The sequence below is a fragment of the Sceloporus occidentalis genome, unplaced genomic scaffold (genome assembly GCF_023333645.1).
Source record: "Sceloporus occidentalis isolate IW3139 unplaced genomic scaffold, rSceOcc1.0.p SCAF_30, whole genome shotgun sequence".
Classification (NCBI taxonomy): Eukaryota; Metazoa; Chordata; class Lepidosauria; order Squamata; family Phrynosomatidae; genus Sceloporus; species Sceloporus occidentalis.
In genome coordinates this window covers 6,714,431-6,735,071 of record NW_028317010.1, presented here as the reverse complement: position 1 = coordinate 6,735,071, position 20,641 = coordinate 6,714,431, and the positions used below count along the sequence as shown (strand labels likewise).

The following is a 20,641-nucleotide window of genomic DNA, read 5'->3' as shown; positions in this document are numbered from 1 at the left end:
TGATATTTGGAACCAATGGGCACAGGGTGGTGTGTGGGGGGTCATCTGGGGGGGGACTATTATGCTAAAGATGTCAAAGAAGAATCCTCTAAACACTATATTAGATTCAAATAAAATATGCAAGGATGTTAACGTACCTGTGTTTGACCATTTTCTTTATTGTAATTTTGTGTATTAACTGAAACATGTTGAGAAAGAAATTTGGTTTTAATGTTTTTGTTAAAAAAAAAGGGAACAAGAGCAACCACAGTGCAAGCTGATTTGTTTTTTGTAAATGGGAACTTGCAAATCATTACTTATCATTATGTTATGTAGCTCCAAAAATTGCAGGTTTGTTTTGCATTAAAACGTCAGGTGTGTTTTAAAATTCAGGAATAATACTCTCGAATGGTTTCCTTTCAATGTCGGAAAAATTTATCTACCAACTACTGGATTGGAGCAGTTCCCCAAGGGTCTCAGCAGGGTTTTTTCACTACCCACTCCAGCTCGATCTAACTGTTGAGCTTTGCCCAAGGTTCCACACACATCCTTACTACTTAGATACTATGATCTATCATCATGGTATGTTGATGTAGGCTTACAAATTACAAAATCTGCTGCATTTTCTCCCCAGGATATTTAAGGTAGATTTTTCCATTGTCAGAGAGTGGGTGAGGGAACGACACACCTCATGCAGTATCTAAGCCTCTGCCTTACTTTATCATATATCAAATATTATTTGCTTTTGTAAAGTGGGAATAGGTTGGATGATTATGTGTCCATTTTAGTCAAAGACATGTATACAAAAGAAACAAGTAGGGCAGAAATTATGGTATCTCAGCCTTGTTTTGAATGGATTTCATTTATATCCCTGTCTATATAGAATGGGGTGGATTGATACCTAGAATGAAAGCCACCATCTTAAAGATGCCATCATGCAGTCATTCTGTTATCAATAAAAAGTGAAACTGTTTATTCACCAAACATAGTGATGAATTGTGAAGGGCCAGTCCAACAGGTTTAGTTCTATTGATGTATACATTATACATGACCAGCTTGGCTTTTCTTCCTGGTGAAACTAGATGCAATTGGCTCCTTATAGTGCATTCTTAAGTCTATGACATGACATGTTTATTTTACTGCTACTCCCTGGAGATACTTAAGCACAAACGTGGGGACTCTCTGGGTGTACTGATTACTCTGGTCATTTTCTTCTTTCTCTGGGCAAGTGAGTGGCATTTTCATCATGCCCACTCCCTCTACAATGTCCCTCCTACCTCCACCATCTAGAGCCAGTTTGGAGCTAGCCCCACCACTATACATGGCTTTCACACCTGGACGTGTGGGTAGCCCCTCCCTTTTACAAAGCCACTTCCCACATGGGGGAGAGCTGCAGGTAAAATACCCTAGGACATTTCCAGGTACACCTAGGATGCACAACAAACTACAGGGCGCCATTAGGGGTGTATAACTATTTCAGTTGTAAGAAGCCTGGCTCTCCTTGGGGCCTAGCTTTCCTAGGGGGCCTTCTCGGGCCTCTGTTTTTTCAAAAATAAAAAAAAGCTTAGTGGCAACTCCATCAAGTTTGTGATCCCAATACTACAGGACCACCAATTAGGGGGGACCTGAGGAGGAGCCCTTACTGGCAGAGGCAGTGCTAGTCTTTCGCCGGCAGGACTGGACGTGATTTTCGTGTGACTGCTGCCCTGGAACTGGATGTGGTTTTACGGACATGATGAGTGCCAACAAGGTGATTGAAAAATGCTGCAAATAAGGTAAGTTAAGGTGCATTCTGAAAAAAAATATATTACAATTTGTAATAAGACCCCAGTGCCGTTTTAGTGCCCCAGACTGTATGTGCTATCTTTGCCACAAAAAAGCTTGTCAGTACCCCCAAACAGCACATAAATCATTTGCCGTAATAAACAGAGATCATATTATACATCAGGAGCATCCACCATGCAGCCCGCGGGCCAAATGCAAGTGAAAGATCTGCAGTGCAGGTAAGAGGGTGGGGTAGTATGCGTAACATAGTAACATAGTAACATAGTTCATAAGGTTGAAAAAAGACCAAAGTCCATCAAGTTCAACCTATATACATATTGTGTCCCTACTGTGTTGATCCAGAGGAAGGCAAAAAACCCTTATGAAGCAGATGCCAATTGCCCCATACCAGGGGGAAAATTCCTTCCCGACTCCAAATATGGCAATCAGAATAAATCCCTGGATCAACGTTCTGTCCCTATTAATCTAATATCCATAACTTGTAATATTATTGCTTTCAAGAAACACGTCCAGGCTCCTTTTGAACTCTTTTATTGAGTTTACCATCACCACTTCCTCTGGCAGAGAGTTCCATAATCTCACCGCTCTTACTGTAAAGAACCCCTGTCTGTGCTGCTGTAGAAACCTTCTTTCCTCCAGCCGTAGAGGATGTCCCCTTGTTATAGATACAGTCCTGGGTATAAATAGGTCCTGGGAGTGATCTCTGTACTGCCCCCTTATATATTTATACATAGTTATTAAGTCCCCCCTAAGCCGTCTTTTTTCCAAACTAAATAACCCCAATTCTGATAATCTTTCTGGGTACTGTAGTCCTCCCATTCCCCTTATTACTCTGGTTGCCCGTCTTTGAACCCTCTCCAGCTCCACTATATCTTTCTTGTACACTGGTGCCCAGTACTGTACACAGTATTCCATGTGTGGTCTGACTAGTGACTTGTACAGTGGTAGAATTATTTCCTTGTCGTGGGCATCTATGCCCCTTTTGATGCACCCCATGGTCGCTACAGGTAAATTTACTGTTAACTAAAACTCCTAAGTCCTTTTCCATGTCAGTCGTCCCCAGTGTTTTCCCATTTAATACATATTCCCAGCCTGGATTTTTCTTCCCCATGTGCATAACCTTACATTCATCTGCCACATCCCAGCCCAAGCCTCCAACCTATGCAGATCCATTTGTAATCGTGCGCTGTCCTCTATTGTGTTAACCACGTTACAGAGCTTAGTATCGTCTGCAAAGATTGATACTTTACTATGCAATCCCTCTACAAGGTCATTAATAAATATATTAAAAAGAATAGGACCCAAAACCCCACTAGCAACAGTCACCCACTCAGAGTATGTACCGTTAATAACCACCCTCTGTTTCCTATCACTGAGCCAGTTACTTACCCACATACACACATTCTCCCCCAGCCCAAGCATTCTCATTTTATGTACCAGCCTTTTATGTGGCACCGTATCAAATGCTTTGGAAAAATCAAGATATACGACATCCAGCGATTCACCCCGATCCAGTCTTGAGCTCACCTCCTCATAAAAGCTGATCAGGTTAGTTTGACAGGACCGATCCCTTGTAAACCCATGCTGATATGGAGTCATACATTTATTTTCATTGAGATACTCCAAAATAGCATCTCTTAGGAAACCCTCAAACAGTTTACACACAACCGAAGTTAAACTAACAGGCCTATAATTCCCCGGGTCACTTTTTGTCCCCTTTTTGAATATTGGCACAACATTTGCTATGCGCCAGTCCTGGGGAACAGACCCTGTCACTATAGAGTCCTTGAATATTAGAAATAGGGGTCTGTCTATTACATTACTTAACTCCCTTAGAACGCGGGGGTGAATGCCATCTGGACCTGGTGATTTGTCTATTTTGATTTTTTTTAGGCGGCACTGCACTTCTTCCTGCGTTAGACAGGCGACATGTACTGAGGCATTTATCTCATCCTGCTGTATATTACCTGGCATTTCATTTTCCTCTGTGAATACAGCAGAGAAGAATATGTTTAATAGATTAGCTTTTTCCTGATCCCCATCTATAACTTCTCCCTCATTACTTTTTAAGGGGCCAACGCTGTCATTTTTAACCTTTTTACTATTTATATAGTTAAAGAACATTTTGGGGTTTGTTTTACTCTCTTTGGCAATGAGTCTTTCTGTCTCCAATTTTGCTGCTTTTATCTGATTTTTACATATTTTATTTTTTTCCCGATAGCTTTTTAGTGCTTCCTCACTGCCTTCCTGTTTTAGTAGCTTAAATGCCTTTTTTTTGCCATTTATTGCCCCCTTTACATTTTTATTTATCCACATTGGTTTTCTCTTGTTCCTGACTCTTTTATTCCCATACGGTATGTACCTTTCACAGTGAGAATTTAAGATATTCTTAAAAATCTCCCATTGAGTGTCTGTACTCTTGTTTTTGAGGACATTTTCCCAATTTACAGTGTTAAGGGCTTCTCTTAGTTGATCAAACTTTGCCCTCCTAAAGTTCATAGTTCTTGTGGCTCCTCTAAGAGTTCCCTTATTGAAGGACAAGTTATAATGTATCATATTGTGATCACTATTTCCTAGATGCCCCCTGACCTGCACATTAGTTACTCTGTCAGGTCTGTTGGTTAATATTAAGTCCAGTAGGGCGCCCCCTCTGGTCGGGTCCTGTACCATTTGGGACAGATAATTATCCTTACTTATAGTCAGAAACCGGTTTCCTTTATGAGATTCACAGGTCTCGCTTTCCCAGTTTATGTCGGGATAGTTAAAGTCCCCCATAATAACCACCTCATTGTGATTAGCTGCCTTGTTTATTTGCTTTAATAATTGATCTTCTGCTGCTTCCATTATATTTGGTGGCTTATAGCAAACCCCGATCAGTATTTTATTATTTTTCTTTCCATATATTTCTACCCATAATGACTCCACATTATCATTTCCCTCACATATATTCTCCCGCAGTGTGGCCTTTAGGCTGGACTTTACATAAAGGCAAACTCCTCCCCCTTTTCGTTTTTTCCGATCCTTCCTGAATAGACTATACCCCTGTATGTTAACCGCCCAGTCATAGCTATCATCCAACCATGTCTCTGTTATACCCACTATGTCATAATTTTCTTCAGACATTATTAACTCCAGTTCGTCAGTTTTATTGGTCAGACTTCTGGCATTAGTAAGCATACAATTTAGAGGTGTATGGTTTTTTTCCCTATGAAGCCTATCCCTATTAACTATTCTAACCCCTCCCTCCGCTCCACCCCCAGGTACATTTGTAAGCCCCAGTTCTCTATCTACACTATCTTCCCCTTCTATATTGTAGTTTCCCTCCCCCCCTTTCCCTAGTTTAAACACTCCTCCACCCTTCTGACCATCTTCTCCCCAAGCACAGCTGCACCCTCCCCATTGAGGTGCAGCCCGTCCCTACCGTAGAGCCTGTATCCGACAGAGAAGTCGGCCCAGTTCTCCATGAACCCAAACCCCTCCTTCCTACACCAGCTTCTGAGCCACTTGTTTAGCTCCCTAATCTCCCGCTGCCTCTCTGGTGTGGCACGTGGTACAGGTAATATTTCAGAAAATACTACCTTGGAGGTCCTTGCCTTAAGCTTGCTACCTAAGTCCCTGAAATCATTTTTAAGGACACTCCGCCTCCCTCTCACTTTGTCATTGGTGCCAATGTGCACCATGACTGCTGGGTCTTCTCCAGCCCCTCCCAGTAATCTGTCAACCCGATCCGCGATGTGCCGAACTCGAGCGCCAGGCAGACAACACACTGTTCGGCGATCCCGGTCTTTGTGACAGATCGCCCTGTCTGTCCCCCTAATAATTGAGTCCCCCACTACCAGCACCTGTCTGGCCTGCCCTGCGCTCCTCCTTCCCTCCTTACTGGAGCAGACACCCCTCTGGTGGTCAGAGGCAGTGACTTGCTGCTGTACTGCTAACTCTGAACTAACATCCCCCTCATCTGCCAACCGGGCAAACTTGTTGGGGTGTGCTAGATCAGGACTAGCCTCCCTGGTGCTTTTCCCCCTACCCCGCCTTCTAACTGTAACCCAGCTAGCTGCCTGACTGTCCTGTACCTCCATCCCACTATCCTCCCCCACCTCTACCTGCGAGAGAGCTTGCTCAGTGAGCAGCAGACTCCTCTCCAAGTTGTCAATAGATCTCAGTGTTGCCAGTTGCTCCTCTAGACTCAGGATTTGTGCTTCCAAATGAGCAACCCGCACACATCTCGCACAGCAATATGCACCCTCGAAGCGCTGCTCAAGGATTGCATACATTGAGCGAGATGTACACCTGACCGCATTGTCAAACATGGAGGACATCTTGGCAATGGGGATAGCTCAAATAACTGGCAAAAACAGACAGTAAGGCGCAAAATATATATAAATATATTATATGCAATCACAAGGATTTATACTTTACCCTCCTTCTTGCTTTTTAACTCCTTTTTGCTTTTTAACTCCTTCTTTGCTTGTAACTCCTCACTTAGAGATGTCACTTAGGAGATTCGTGATTGAGGGAATGAATCTGTGAATGAATGAGTATATGAATGAGTGTATGTGTGATAGCATGGATGTGTAAGTGGGGGGCATGGCACAGTGAGTCTGCAAGTGACCTCATACTGCTGGCAGGTTTCAGCATATATTGGCTGACTAGGAATGATAGGAGTGTGATTGCTAACAGCAATCACAGTCCTATTATGCCCAAGTTCCTGCATTTACTTGTTGCCTGGGCATGATAGGAGTATGAATGCTATCAGCAATTATATATATATATATTAATATTGTTATTGTATTTTATTGTTCAATTTTGGTGTGATAACACCACACTTTTATTAAAAGTAAGTAACACACCAAAATTGGACAAAAATACAATAACAATATCAATTTATATATGATTGCTAACACACTCCTATCATGCCCAGGCAACCAGTACATGCTGGGATTTGTGTGTGCTGTTAACAATTATATTTATATATATATATATATCGTATTGGCTCAGATATAGGCCGCACCCGCATATAGGCCGCACCCTAAAAGTTAGGTGCTTTTTTTAATGAAAAAGGTTTCTGCCCCCCCGAGATATACTGCCACTCTGTCCCGAAGATGTACCCCCCCGAGATATGCTGCCACTCTATCCCCCCCGAGATATGCTGCCACTCTGTCCCCAAGATGTCCCCCCAACCAGACTTACCGGTGCAGACTCCACGGGGTCTTGCGGGGGACATCTACACATAACACTTCAACTTCCGGTGCCGGCACTTCCGCCGTGGGAAGTACCGGCAAGGAAGATTGTTCATGAAGACGTTCACCGGCAGCAGCAATGCGAGCAGAAACAACAAAGCTCGATGTGCTTTAACAATCTCCCTTAACGGGAATTCCCACGGGGGGAATTCCCACACATTTTATGACTTTTATTTGAAAAATCTTTTACTCACCTAAAAAAGCAAGTAAAAATCTAGCTAAATAGATTCTACTACTTGTCCTGAGTTTAGAAATACCCAATGTTTTTATGTTTTTTTGCTGTTTTTTGTAAGTTATAGGGCAATAAGTACAAGCAGCGTTTTATGATTTCCAAATCTTTTTTAACAAATCTGGTCAGTCTGCCTCCATCTCCTCTTTGGAACATCTTTGAAGCCGGTTAACTCAATTTAACCCATTCAAACCATATATTTTTGAAAACTAGACACCCCAGGGTATTACAAATGCTGTTATTTTAACCCTTTCCATGCACCAATTATAGAACTACACTTTGTCAAACTTTGTAATAGTAATTTTTTTTATTTTTTTTTTCACACAAATTGTACTTTAGTTATAGATATACAGGTGCTGGTATATGTCACTGTCAAACAACATGTGTTCAGCAACATCTCCTGAGTACAGCGATACCCCACATGCATGGGTTTGTCAGATTGTTTGGCTGGTAAAAGGCTACTTTTGGGGCATGCGTAATTCAGGTGGTCATTTGGTCATTGTGCCTCCCTCTCCTCTTTGGAATATCTTTGAAGCCGGTTAACTCAATTTAACCCATTCAAACCATATATTTTTGAAAACTAGACACCCCAGGGTATTCCAAATGCTGTTATTTAACCCTTTCCATGCACCAATTATAGAACTACACTTTGTCAAACTTTGTAATAGTGGTATATGCCACTCTCAAACAACACGCCAATGTGTGTTCAGGAACATCTCCTGAGTGCAGTGATACCCGACATGCATGGGTTTGTCGGGTTGTTTCAGATTTAAAATGCCACATTTGGGAAGTGCGCTTTTTTTCTCCATTTTGGTCAGTCTGTACCTATGCCCTATCTTTGAGCTAGGCCACTCCAATTTACCCCATCAGCCATTTTTTTTATATATTAGACACCCCTTGGGTATTTGAAGTGCTTTTATTTTAACTCTTTGTTGAGATTTTTGAGAAATTTTAGCACTTGCTCAAAATAATAAACTTTATTTTTTAATTTTATTTTTTTAATACTTTTTTTATATTTTTTTTTACACATTTTGCTGGTACTGGATGGTTCATCTAGTGACATCACTGCATTATTATTTTTAAATGTTAGCACATTTTTTTTAATTTTTTTTTCCATTTTTTATTTATTTTAATTTTTTTTGAATATTTTACTAATCACATAGTGATTAGAAAGCTGGGCTCCATTGACTTGCATGGTTGAATGCAGTACCTGTATTCAACCAGCAAGTGGAGCCAGTTCTCTAGAGGGTCTGGAGACCCTCTAGCGAACTTTTTCGTCTTTATTGTTTTATTTCCCGGGCCGCCGCCATCTTGCTTGATGGCGAAGATCACCGGCAGCGGCGGTTGTGACCGCTCTCCGGAGCGGTCACAGCCCACCCAGAGGTAAGTGTTTGGTGTCGCTGGATGCCTCCTGATCGAGGCATTCCAGCGACACCATTTAAGTTTAGGAGGCGATCATTGATCGTCTCCTAAACGCTTTTAAAACGGGCGTCCGCCGCCATACAATGTATGGCGGCTGTTGACGCCCCGGGGAGGGGCCAGGCATGGCCCCCGATGCCGATCTCGGCCTTGCTGAATGCCTCGACATCGAGGCATTGCAGCAAGGCCGTTTTTAATTTTTTGGCGGTTCAGGACCATCAAAGGTCATTTAGTGACCTTCTTGTTATGACGGTCCTGAACCGGCAAAGGTCGCGAAGGGGTTAAACCCCCTTTGCCCTGTGCTTAGTGCCCGTGTAAAGCGTCTTTATCACTCTGGGTGTGTGTTTGTGTTACATTTGTGACTCCTGTTCCTACGCTACCTGATTTCCGTGTACCAGACCTCGGCTATTGTTCCCGACATTCGCTCCTCCGCTGCCTGCCCCGACCTCGGCTTTGTTTACTTATTCTGAACCTGCGCTGCCTGCCCCAACCTCGGATTGTTTAGTTCTTGTGCCTCTGCCTCTGGTCCTGATTTGTCCTGTTAGCTTGGAGTACGTACCATTCATCTGCGTGTACGCCGCCACTCCAGCTTAGTGGGTCCATTATCCTGTGGTGCCTAGGCCTGCATAACAAGAGGCATTGTAAAGGATTTTGTGTCATTTACTTTATTTCAATCTGCATGTGTTATTAAAGGCCTTTTTTTTTTCTCTCAGTGAAAAATGAGTGCGGTCCCCGAACATATACATTTCTGATGAAGTGGGCCACTGCAGAAAAAACTTGGACACCCCTGTTATACATACACTCCTGTCTGTGTGTCTGATTTCTCTCAGGCCGCTCAACCCCAAGATATAGAAGTACTCGGAAATTCTCCGACAGTACGCAAACACAATTTTTTTTACTTTCCATGAAGCTACATCCCTTTTACTTACATGAGCTGGGGCCTCACCACATTAATCATTGTTAGCAAGAACGGGATTCAGGAAATCTGTGGCACCTTGCTATAGTGAGCAGATGACATGTGGTGCAGCCATGTCATTTTTACATAAGAGATAATTGTTTAGTTATTGATTTATTTTCTGATGAAAATCTTGCATACCAGAGGTTTTTGAAAAGAAATGTAAACTATTACCGTCCAGTTAGTGATTTTACCATCTCTTTCTCAACTAGGACAATTTTTCCCCTTCACATGGGTATACGTTTTTGTTGAAATTACCTGACGTGACCAGCAGATGGCAGTGAAACTCCGGACAGACCTACTTTACAAGGTCTTTCAATAACAGAAAGGAAAGCGTACACTTTGCCCTCTTCCCATAATGCTCTTGTAGACTTGCAGCAAAAAGACAAGGAAGCAAAATGTCTACACGCAAAGTTGTCGAGTTGTTCTATGATGTGGTTTCCCCTTATTCATGGCTTGGGTTTGAGGTGAGAAAACAAATAAGCTTTGCTCTATGCAAGGAAATGTCCCTTTGCTAAAAGCTCTACCAAACTGTTTTTACCCACATATAACCAAAACAGTGGATTTAAAGGTGAGTTAATGGCCTTTTTCTAAATGTTTGTGTTATTTTGATGTAACTTAAATATTGCTGACAACCTTTTTGGCACAGAAAGTATTAAATAATGCTTAACTATAAATGTATCCATAAATATTTATTTAAATTATTTTACTATATATAATATTTTGGTGTTAAAATTGCATTTTAATGCATATGATAGCTGTCAAGTTTAGGTCCTCTGGTAAATGCATGGGGGATTCTACAGACTTCCTCCCAAATGTATTTGCCCATTTCCCCCCTTCTAGCTGTTGGCAGCCAAACACATCCCATCGCATGTGATCTACTTACCCCCAGTTAGATCCAGCACTGGCCTTGGTAATGTTCTGGGTGGGGGGGTCTATCACGATCTCCTATTCATTTCAATTGGAGCACATTCCTGCTACTGATTGGCTGCTTCATGTGACACCTCGGACCATAGAGGGGATAGTTTCCTCCTAAAGTATTATTGTTTGTATGTTAAATCAATAGATATGAAAGTAGTAACAAAGTACTTTCATATGCGATCATTGTTCAGGGGACCTGTAATGTCACTTTAAAATGGATGTGTTTGATTAAAATAATGATCATCAATAATATCAAATTCTCAGGGTTATAAATAGCAATGCGTTGCCACCGTTTTTTTTCCTGGACAGTTCTCCTCAAAAACAGACATTCTAGTATTAATTTATTTTTACCGCTTTTTTCCTGAACACACAGCTCAAATACAGGACCATCCGCTGGAATATCAGAAACCCTACCAGTTGGTAAAGTTGGCTGCGCACCTTCAGAGTATATTGTGGTGGAATTGTGATGCTGTAAGCACTGGTATAAGACACCACAACATCATTGCGATAGCCTCGTGTTTCAATTTCAAGTTCTGCTTGGTGTCACCCGTATGGTTATGTCATTTCTTCACCACGCCTGTGTTGTGCATGTAAAATGCCCATTTCACTGCATATTTGGAATAGCGCATGTTCAAGTGCCAGTAGCAGGACAGTCTGACTGTCCCACCAAAAACTAGATGTTTGAACAAAAAGGTTCATCTTGTGTATAAATGTTGGTTGGATTTATATATTTATTTATATATTGCTGCCCCAAAAATTAAGTATAAACTAGAGATGTCTTCTGGAATTAAGTATAAACTAGAGATGTCTTCTGGAATGTGTTCTGCATCCTACATTTTCTTTTACTTCATCCAAAAACCCTCATCAAGCATCACTTAACTGAATATGGTATTGATGCGTATTATACATAAATACCTCCAATCATTGGAGATGGCCGGTACAAGACAATTGCAGTAAACGTTGGTTATTACCTCTTATTTCTGGGGGCAATAAGTGAGCAGGACAACATGGATCCCTAATTGTACTGCCAATACTGGGAAAATGGGGAGCTAGGCGTAACACACATTGTGCACCCATAGCACAGAAGTTTTGGAATGTATCATTTGCAAAAGAATGTAGTTAATACGTTTATCTCTCATATTCTCATACTCGTATTTCTGTTTATGATGTACAATTAAAAAAGATAACCACAAAGAACTAATATATTTTTAATCACATATTCTTCAGTTGTGTTCTTTAGGATGGCTCTACTCAAATAATTTTATATCTGTGCACCATTTTGTTTTATATATTCCACAGTATTGAGAGATTCCATCATAGTTCCAAGCATGTTGATGTTCATTTTGCATCATTCTTGCTCCTTGCCTGTGTTACTCTGATCTCTCTCTTTTCCCATTATCTTTGTTTTGAATCAGATTTTGTGTCGCTATAAGAATATCTGGAATGTTGATGTTCGGCTGCGCCCTGGGTTCCTTGGGGGTATTATGCAGGCTTCTGGTAAGAAACTAACCATTAATGAAAACAATGGAGTTTAACCCCCTTCATTCCCCTATAGACATACCGGGACGTCCAAAAAACGCCTATTAAGAAACCCCTATGGACGTCCCGGTACGTCCAGCCCTTCGTGCAGCGTCAGGGACACATCCCTGTGTCGTTTCACAGCCTGGACTCCCCACTTACAGCAGAAGCCGGCATCACTGTCCGATCTGAAAGCCGGTAAGCTGTTACACTGTAAACTGCCCGATCGCGACCTGCGGGGATATCCTGCCCTCCGATGAGGCACAGAGGACCTGCATAGAGATCACAGTGTGATCAGTGCAGGGGGATCGCGGGGAGGGGAGTGAGAAACCATGTCTCTCACTCCCCCTCCTGTCCTGTAACAGAAAAGCTGGGGGAAAAAAAGTTAATTCATTAAAAAAATATTAAATAAATCATTAAAATAATAATATAAATAATACTAAAAAAAATTATAATGTGAGCTGTGATGTCATTGTGACATCACTGGCATGTTCAGGAGGTCCCTAAGAGGACCTCTAACCATTTCTGTGTTAAAAAAATATATAAAAAATAAAAAAAAAAAAGTAAAAAAATTAAAATAAAAAAATATATATAAAAAAAGATAATAAAAAAATATTAAAAAACCTAACTTCCCATTGCCCTAGCATAACATCTAGCCAGTATAACCTTCCTGCCCCCGTTCACAACCCCCAAACCCGTTAAGCCATAGGCATAAAAAGTATACAAAATTGTACACCTTATAGTATGCTCCCTGGTGCTGGGAAAGTCTGGAAAATCTATATAAATTAGGTATTTCTGAAATCAGGACACCTGAATTGATAAACTTGGAGGGGATTTTCCATCACTTTACCTAAATTTGTGAGGATTCAAAGGAAAAATGTAAATCTTCGCTAGTTTTTACTAAATTTCTCATTCTAAATTTTCAGCTAATCATCCAACTATGGTATCAAACGAAAGCTCTATCTCTCCTTGAAAAAACAATATATAGTTTACATGGGTACACTTATTCACAGGAAAGGAGAATAATCGCTAAACCGACATACCTGAAAAATGGCAAAAATGCTCCGGGCTTTGAGGTACCAAAAACCCTTGGGATTGAAGGGGTTAATCTGAACTGCTATGTTCCATAGGGAATACAGGTTACTATGGCAAGTAATGGCAGTTCCTGACTCAGTAGTCAGATTGTGATGATATCAATGGGTGAGCACTACTGTTTAATTTCCAAGTAAACTATTTGCCCCTGTGATCAGCGATAGACATGTGAATCTGCTCCAAAGTTTGTAAAGTGGTCTTATCGCCATAACAACCTTATACAATGATCAAATCAGGAGAAACATTCAGTAGTTCACCGTGGTAGTAACATCTTTTTTCCATGTTTATACCCAAATCACGTTTTATTCAAAACCTCTATGGAGTTTACCCACTATGCATTGTGTATGCATTGGAGTTGATACATATTAACTCACCAGCTTCACTATGCCTTATGAGACCCAACCGTTACCATTTCATCCTGTTTAGAACATCTGGGTTGTCCCTGCATAATGCATAGTTGAGTTGTTGTGAATTTCGGTCCCACCTATTTTAAATTAGCTATATAATAGGAGTGCTAAATAATACAGATGAAACAGTTATTGGTTAAAAGTATTTTTATTACGATTTGATCTGTTACATGTTTTTACATTTTAGAGAATTCATATAAGAATTATATCGAGAGATGTACCATAATCATGTTTTTTAAACAGGTAACTCCGCACCTGCAATGGTCCCAAATAAAGGTGCTTACATGGTAAAGGATCTTAAGCGACTCGCTGAGTTTTATCAAGTTCCTCTAAATCAACCAAGTGATTTTTTCCATGTTGTAATTAAGAAAGGTCAGTAAATACTGTATTTTACAAATTCCATTACTTCCTCTAATTTTTCTTTGACTGCGCAGTAAGTAAGATACGATATACTTCTTTCACGCAAATCTTTTTCTCTGCCTTAAAGCATAGGCCTCTCTTTCTTCCATTTCCTTAAAAGCCACATTTTTAGTATCAGTATAGTTCATTTCCTTGGACTCTCCATACATGTTTCCATACTTATGCAGGCTAATTATGTTATGGCACTTTAGTGTGATAAAAAGAAAATATTCCACATGACTGATGAGGTAGCTGTTTATGGCCAAAAAAATATTGTACAATAGCTTTTTGTGTTTACTGGTATGGCGTAACCAAAGTGTTTTTTTCTCTCCGTCTCATATTTGCTGCCTTTTGCATTTCTACTCTCTTCACCAATGTTTTGCAGGCAGTCTTGCAGCCATGCGTTTCGTCACTGCTGTTAACATTTCACATCCAGAATTTTTGGAGCCGGTGTCTCGAGAGCTGTGGATAAGAATCTGGTCTGAGGTATGTGTAGTTTTAAGAATGGGCTTTCTTCTATCTGTGCATAGTTGTAAATAAACCCTTCATTTTCTTCCATTTCTGTCTGTACTACCGTCCTTTCCTTTTTGAATTCTTGCAGGATAAAGATATTACGGAACCAGCCAGTATACTAGAGGTAAGCACCATTTGTAAGAAAGTCCAATGTATACCCCTCTTTTTGTGTGCGTACCACTCACAAATTGTTTTTCTCTAGGCTGCCAAAAAAGCGGGGATGCCAGAAGATGAAGCAACTAAGCTTCTTCAAATAATTTCACTGCCAGAAGTGAAGAACAAGCTCAAGGAAACTACTGATGAAGCTTTAAAGTATGGGGTGAGTAGGGATCCATGGGAGTCACGTGCAGTAAGGGAGACTGCAAAGAACAGCAAAGATATTCCAGTAACTACCCTCATTATTACTGACCATATGTTTTCAACATGAAAACCACAATTTTTTTGAGAAAAAATAATGATTTTTGTACTAAGGAACATAATTCCATGACTAATGAGGAATGTTTGTCACAAACAAAGGCTTTGGTGACAGCTCCAAGGTGTTCTAGTGAAGTGGTTTCGATACGCTGAGACTAAAGGGCATGAGAATGGGTTTTGTGCAGAGATTGCTGACAGACCAGCCAAGGTCAGGAAACCAATAGTCCAGGAACAACTTAGGCAAAGCACAACATGCTTGTCAGGCTAATCAGCTTCAGGATGTTGTGTAGCAGGAACCATGCGTGTAGAACACAAACAGACAAGTTTAGGGACCAAAGAACACAGAATACCAGAAATAAAGACATAGGGATGCTGAAGCCAATGATTCAAGTACAAGTACTGCTAGATCAGCACCATCGGGATCTGATAATCTTACAATGGAGTGTGAGAAAAAGGAGATAACAAGATGGCTGATGGGATAATGGTGTCCAACAAAGAGCTCTGACCTATGTTTTTAACCCCTTCAGGACCGGGATTTTGATACTAACGTGTCGCTAAAGGACCGGAGCCGTTTTTGTGTTTTTGCCATGTCTTTCTTCAACTGTAATTTCTCTCTTATCAATTGGTGCACCCACACAAATCATATATTGTTTTTTTCAGCACAAGTAGGGCTTTCATTTGAAACCATAGTAAGCTGGGTAGTACATTGTTTTGTTTGAAAAAAACTGGAAAAAGTGGGGAAAAAATGAAAAAAACGCATTTTTTTACAGTTTTGTATACATATAAATTGTACACACATTGAACCAATGGGAAAAAATTATCCCAAATATATTCATTAACTTGTCCTGATTTGGAAACCACCCAACATGGCCAGGATTTTTATCTATTTTGACCAGTATAGGGCAAATATTGCAAGGCATGCATCACGTTTTTGAAATGTAATTTTTTTCAAATTTGGCATGGTAGTCTAATAACTGCAATAGTTATCGCAGATACTGATTACCCCCCCAAAATTATATGTTTATGAACAGTAGATAAGTCAAGGTGTACAACTAGGGTCATTTTGACACTTTTCAAACAGGGATTTTATCGCCAATTGCTGCCAAATTTTGAGGTATTTTTATATTTTTGGGGGTTTTTTTGCATATGTTGCAATGTTGCTTTAGATTTCATATTATATTTTGTATAGAATATGTGCAACTGCAGAACAAAACACCATATTGTGTTCACCAACATCCCCCGGTTCCAACAAGGCCTCACATGCATGGTTCATGCATTTTTTGAGGAAGCTATGAGGGCAAAACTGGAATATGCGCATTTTCGTTTTCACATTTGGAATTTTCAGAAATTGGTTTCCTGGGCCCATATCCCATTTGGGACATTTTGGAAGCCCCCTGCTGTAAATTACCCCATAAAAGTATATATTTATGAACAGTAGACAAGTCAAGGTGTTCAACTAGGGTAGTTTTGACAGTTTTCAGCTAGCCTTTTCTTCACTGATGTCTGCCAAATTCACGGAAAATTTATTTTATTGCGTTTTTAACGCATACATTTCAATGTTGCAATTTATTTCTTGCACAGCATATGTGTAACACTGGAAAAAAAACACCACATTTTGTTCACCAACACCCCCCGGTTCCAACAAGGCCTCACATGCATGGTTCATGTATTTTTTGAGGAAGCTATGAGGGCAAAACTGGAACATGTGCATTTACATTTTTTTAAATATTTTTTTTCATCAGATTACTTGTAAGTGACAGGTTTAGGCCGCTGACATCAATCAGGGAGACCGATCAATAATCAGCGACTTAAAATGTCACCGACAAGTGATCAGGTAATAATTATGATTTTTTCATTTATTAATAATTTCTGTTTTTTCATAATTATCCTAGATGACCCCTCTCTCTTTGTAGAGCAGGGTCATCCGTGGACTGCCATAATGATCCGATCACTCCTATTGGCCAGGAGCGATCTGATCAGCCCAGCATTTGACCTGGAAGCACCCTGGACTTTCAGGTCAGTGCTGTTATTTTTTTTTTAATGATTATTATTATTTTATTAAATTTTTTTTTTTTTTTTTTATTATTATTATTTTTTACATTATTTTTTTAACTCTTTCAATGCTGATGCTCCATTGAAGCACAGCATTGATTGATATTTAGTCCCCACAAGCTTGTGGGGACTAATATTAACCCCTGCAATGCTGCGATGGGGGTCATACACAATCGCAGCATTGAAGGGGTTAATTGAGGAAGAGGGGGGTAGGGGTTAACTGAGGAAGGGGGGGTGGGGGGGGTCTGGTCTCCACACTCATGTGGAGACCAAACAACCCTGTCTCCCTGTCCCTGAAGCTGCCTCTGGCAGCTGGGACACAATCTCCAATAGACTGGAGATTGTAGGGGAGGAGTCTCTCTGATCAGTCCTACAGGACTGATCAGAGGACTTCTGGGGGCTCGTTTTTGCTGTTGCTGGTCTGCCTGGGCTTCCAGGCAGACCACCAGCAGCAGAACCCCCCCAAAAACGGGAATTAACCCCTTCAATGCCGCGATCGCGGCATTGAATGCCGCGATCGCGGCATTGAAGGGGTTAACGCTGCACTGACGCTCTCATGGAGCGATCAGGCAGCAGGGGGGTGTTGGGTCAGGTCCCCACACTTGTGTGGGGACCCATTCAATACCCCCCCCTTCCCTGAAGCTGCCCGTGGCAGCTGAAACCGCGATTGCAGATTTTTCTGCAATCGCAGTTTCTGCCTAGAAAATCACTCCGTGGGAGTGATCGTAGGCTTGGGGGCGGGCTTAGACAGGCTGTGCTGTCTGCCCAGGACTCCTGGGCAGACAGCAGCAGCAGCGCCCCCACGATCACCGCGATTGTGGTGATGTGGGGGCGTTTTTTGGAGGAGACGTACCTGGTACGTCCCGGTCTACCGGTGACTGTTAACCAGGAAGTACCAGGTACGTCCCGGTACTGAAGGGGTTAAAGGGCTACAGAAGGATCAATTCGGTGTGCATCCCAGTGGTAATGGAGCAAGCATATAACTCTTACTCCTGTCACATGTATGTTTACATTTTGTCGCTAGATAAGCCTTTGCCTTGTGTTTTCAGTGTTATACATTTCTGCATCCCCACACATTCTGCTGCTGTCTCTTCACACACATTTTTATACTGATAATTATGTATATAATGTTTTTTCAATGTGATCTTTTGCTTTAGTTACCACAAATATAGATAACGTACGTTTCTGATACAGGTAATTAAAAAAAAATGCTAAAGAGTTATCTGTTTACCTTCTCTTTATAACAGGTTTTTGGATTGCCAAGCATTGTAGCTCATATAGATGGCAAGCCACAAATGTACTTTGGATCAGATCGCTTTGAGCTTCTAGCTCACCAGTTAGGTCAGTGCAGTTGAACTTAAACATTTTTATGAAAAATAAATCTATGTATGCGTAGGCATGTGATCTACACCTCCCTTCTACAGGAGAGGCATTTGCACATTGTATCTTACTAATCTATCCATCCTGTTTTATTTATAGGGGAGAAATGGCTGGGGCCCGTGCCTTCAAAATCACGATTGTAAAGCAGAAAAAAGAGAATTGTGGAATATAATAATTTTTGTTTCAGCTCACATGTGTCAATGCACTTTGCTGTAAAATTAGAACTATACTTTAATGCTAAATTCAGTTGTTACCGTTTAAGGTCATCTAAGGAAGTTGTAAAGCATCATTCTTAATTATGGCTTCAAAACACACAATTTCCTACTATCTTTAATAAAGCACCATGACAATTAAAATATTTTGCAATTCTTTGCCACGTTTCTGTACAGTGTTGTACCTTTTAAGGAGAACCCCCTATTATCTGCATTGATTACATCACAGCTGTTGAAAGTTTTGGATGTCTACCCACTTCACTCAAAACTAAATGGAAACACACTGAAGTAAACTTAGGTTTTAAGAGAAATTTTATTTGATTGCAGTTTGATTGAGAGAAGATAATTGGGAGTGCTGGAAAGGAAAAGAGTCTGAATTAATTAATTTATTAAACCCTGCCCATCTTGAAGCAGAAACAGACAGATATGACAAGAGAAAATAACTTTGTGACATCATTGTTCACGTTACATATCCTCAATAGAGTGCAAGATATGATGTCATATCCTGGGTCTCAACAGCAAGGTTGGCAGCTCCAGAGGGGGCAAAGATAAATGAATTGCTGATCACAAAGTTGATAATTATTCTAGGGCTGCAACTAAGGATTATTTTCATAGTTGGCCGATTTTTTAGATTAATTGGATAAAAAAATAAATGTACCTTTTTTTGTTTATTTAATGTAATGAACAAACTGGATGTTAAAAACAAACTTGCAATTCTTGTTTTTATTTCCCAACCTGCCCGGCCCCATTAATGCATATTTACCCCCAGATATGCCACTCTGCCCCCCCAGATATGCCACTCTGCCCCCCAAGATATGCCATATACCCCAAGATATGCCCCTCTGCTCCCCTAATATGCCTTATATGCCACTGTGCCCCCCCCTGATATGCCTTATAACACCTGATATGCCACTGCCTCCCTGATATGCCGCTCCCCCCCCAGATTTACCCCCCCGTGCTCCAGACTCCTTGGTGTCTAGTAGGGGCAGATACGCGCAGACAACCTCTGCCACTGCTGGCCAGTACTTCTGCCTGGGCTTCTATGCTGGAGCACCGGGATGTCATGTCACACTGGTGCCCCATCAAAGAAGCCCCGACGGAAGTGGAGGACATGTGCATTTCAGTTTTTCAATTTCGAATTTTGGCATCTGGTCATCCTGCCCCAATGTCGTATTTGGGATATTTTTGAAGCCGGCAAATTCAATTTACCCCCCATCAATGAGACACCACAGGGTATTTCAAATGGTGGTATTCTAAACCCTTTCCATGCACTTACTCTACCACCAGCCTTGTCAACATTTGTGGCAGTAATCTTAGTACACAAAGAAATTATACCACATAATTTAACAAAAGCTTGTGGTAGTATTAGTACATGGGAAGTGTTAAATACCACAATTTACTTTTATGTAACTACTTTAGCTGTCCCAATTCAAATTACCACACATAATTTATATTAGGTTAATGGGGAGTGCTGAAGGGGGGGTGGGAAATGAATTTTTAAAATTTGGTATAGGGCAAGATATGATGGGATTTCTTTAAAACATAATTTGACATCAGGGCTCTGTGTGGTCCAGTGAAGTTCTTCCACACCAAACCCATCCAACCATGTCTTTATGGACTTTGCTTTGTGGACTGGGACACAGTCATGCTGGAATGAAAAAGGGCTTTCCCACAAAGTTGGAAACATAGAATTATCCAAAATGTCTTGGTATGCTGAAGCAATAAATTTACCTTCACTTAAAGTAAGGGGCCCAATACATTAAAAAGGTGGCATACTGTCACAGTACCATGCTTTTCAGAAACAAACATTTTTTCGCAAATGTTTGTAAATGCAGACTGCGTGGCCTGGTGCTGGATATTATACACCTGTGGGAGTGGGTCTGATCGATCCTTACATAGTGCCCTATATATTCTGTGATACTGTAGTGTAACATTAATAATTATTACCAATACATGCATTAGCGAAAATATAAAAAAGTCTGTTTTCTATTTCTTAATCATGTATTGTCATTTTAGCTTATACATCACATTAATACATAAGATATGATACCTTGAAATAGCTGGTATAAGGAGGTATGGCATTAGAGAATAGTTTACACATCATTTATTTGTCAGTGTATTTACAA

General features: G+C 40.7%; 1 protein-coding gene across 1 annotated transcript; it reads left to right on the top strand.

The window, feature by feature from the left end:
* The first annotated feature begins 10,005 nt into the window (after positions 1–10,005).
* LOC149298991 (glutathione S-transferase kappa 1-like) lies at positions 10,006–18,446 on the top strand. Its single transcript, XM_089486951.1, has 8 exons — positions 10,006–10,074; positions 11,944–12,025; positions 13,789–13,917; positions 14,330–14,430; positions 14,546–14,581; positions 14,660–14,776; positions 18,171–18,264; positions 18,403–18,446. Exons 1-8 carry the CDS (start codon positions 10,006–10,008, stop codon positions 18,444–18,446), a joined length of 672 nt encoding a protein of 223 aa, XP_089343077.1.
* Positions 18,447–20,641: the final 2,195 nt, after the last annotated feature.

What these genes read in the sequence shown, in the direction of transcription:
- LOC149298991 (XM_089486951.1), top strand. Translation starts at nt 10,006, where the DNA reads ATGTCTACACGCAAAGTTGTCGAGTTGTTCTATGATGTGGTTTCCCCT. An exon ending in ATTCATGGCTTGGGTTTGAG is followed by an intron (nt 10,075 to 11,943) that starts GTGAGAAAACAA and finishes GTTTTGAATCAG; the next exon opens with ATTTTGTGTCGCTATAAGAA. An exon ending in AACCAGCCAGTATACTAGAG is followed by an intron (nt 14,582 to 14,659) that starts GTAAGCACCATT and finishes GTTTTTCTCTAG; the next exon opens with GCTGCCAAAAAAGCGGGGAT.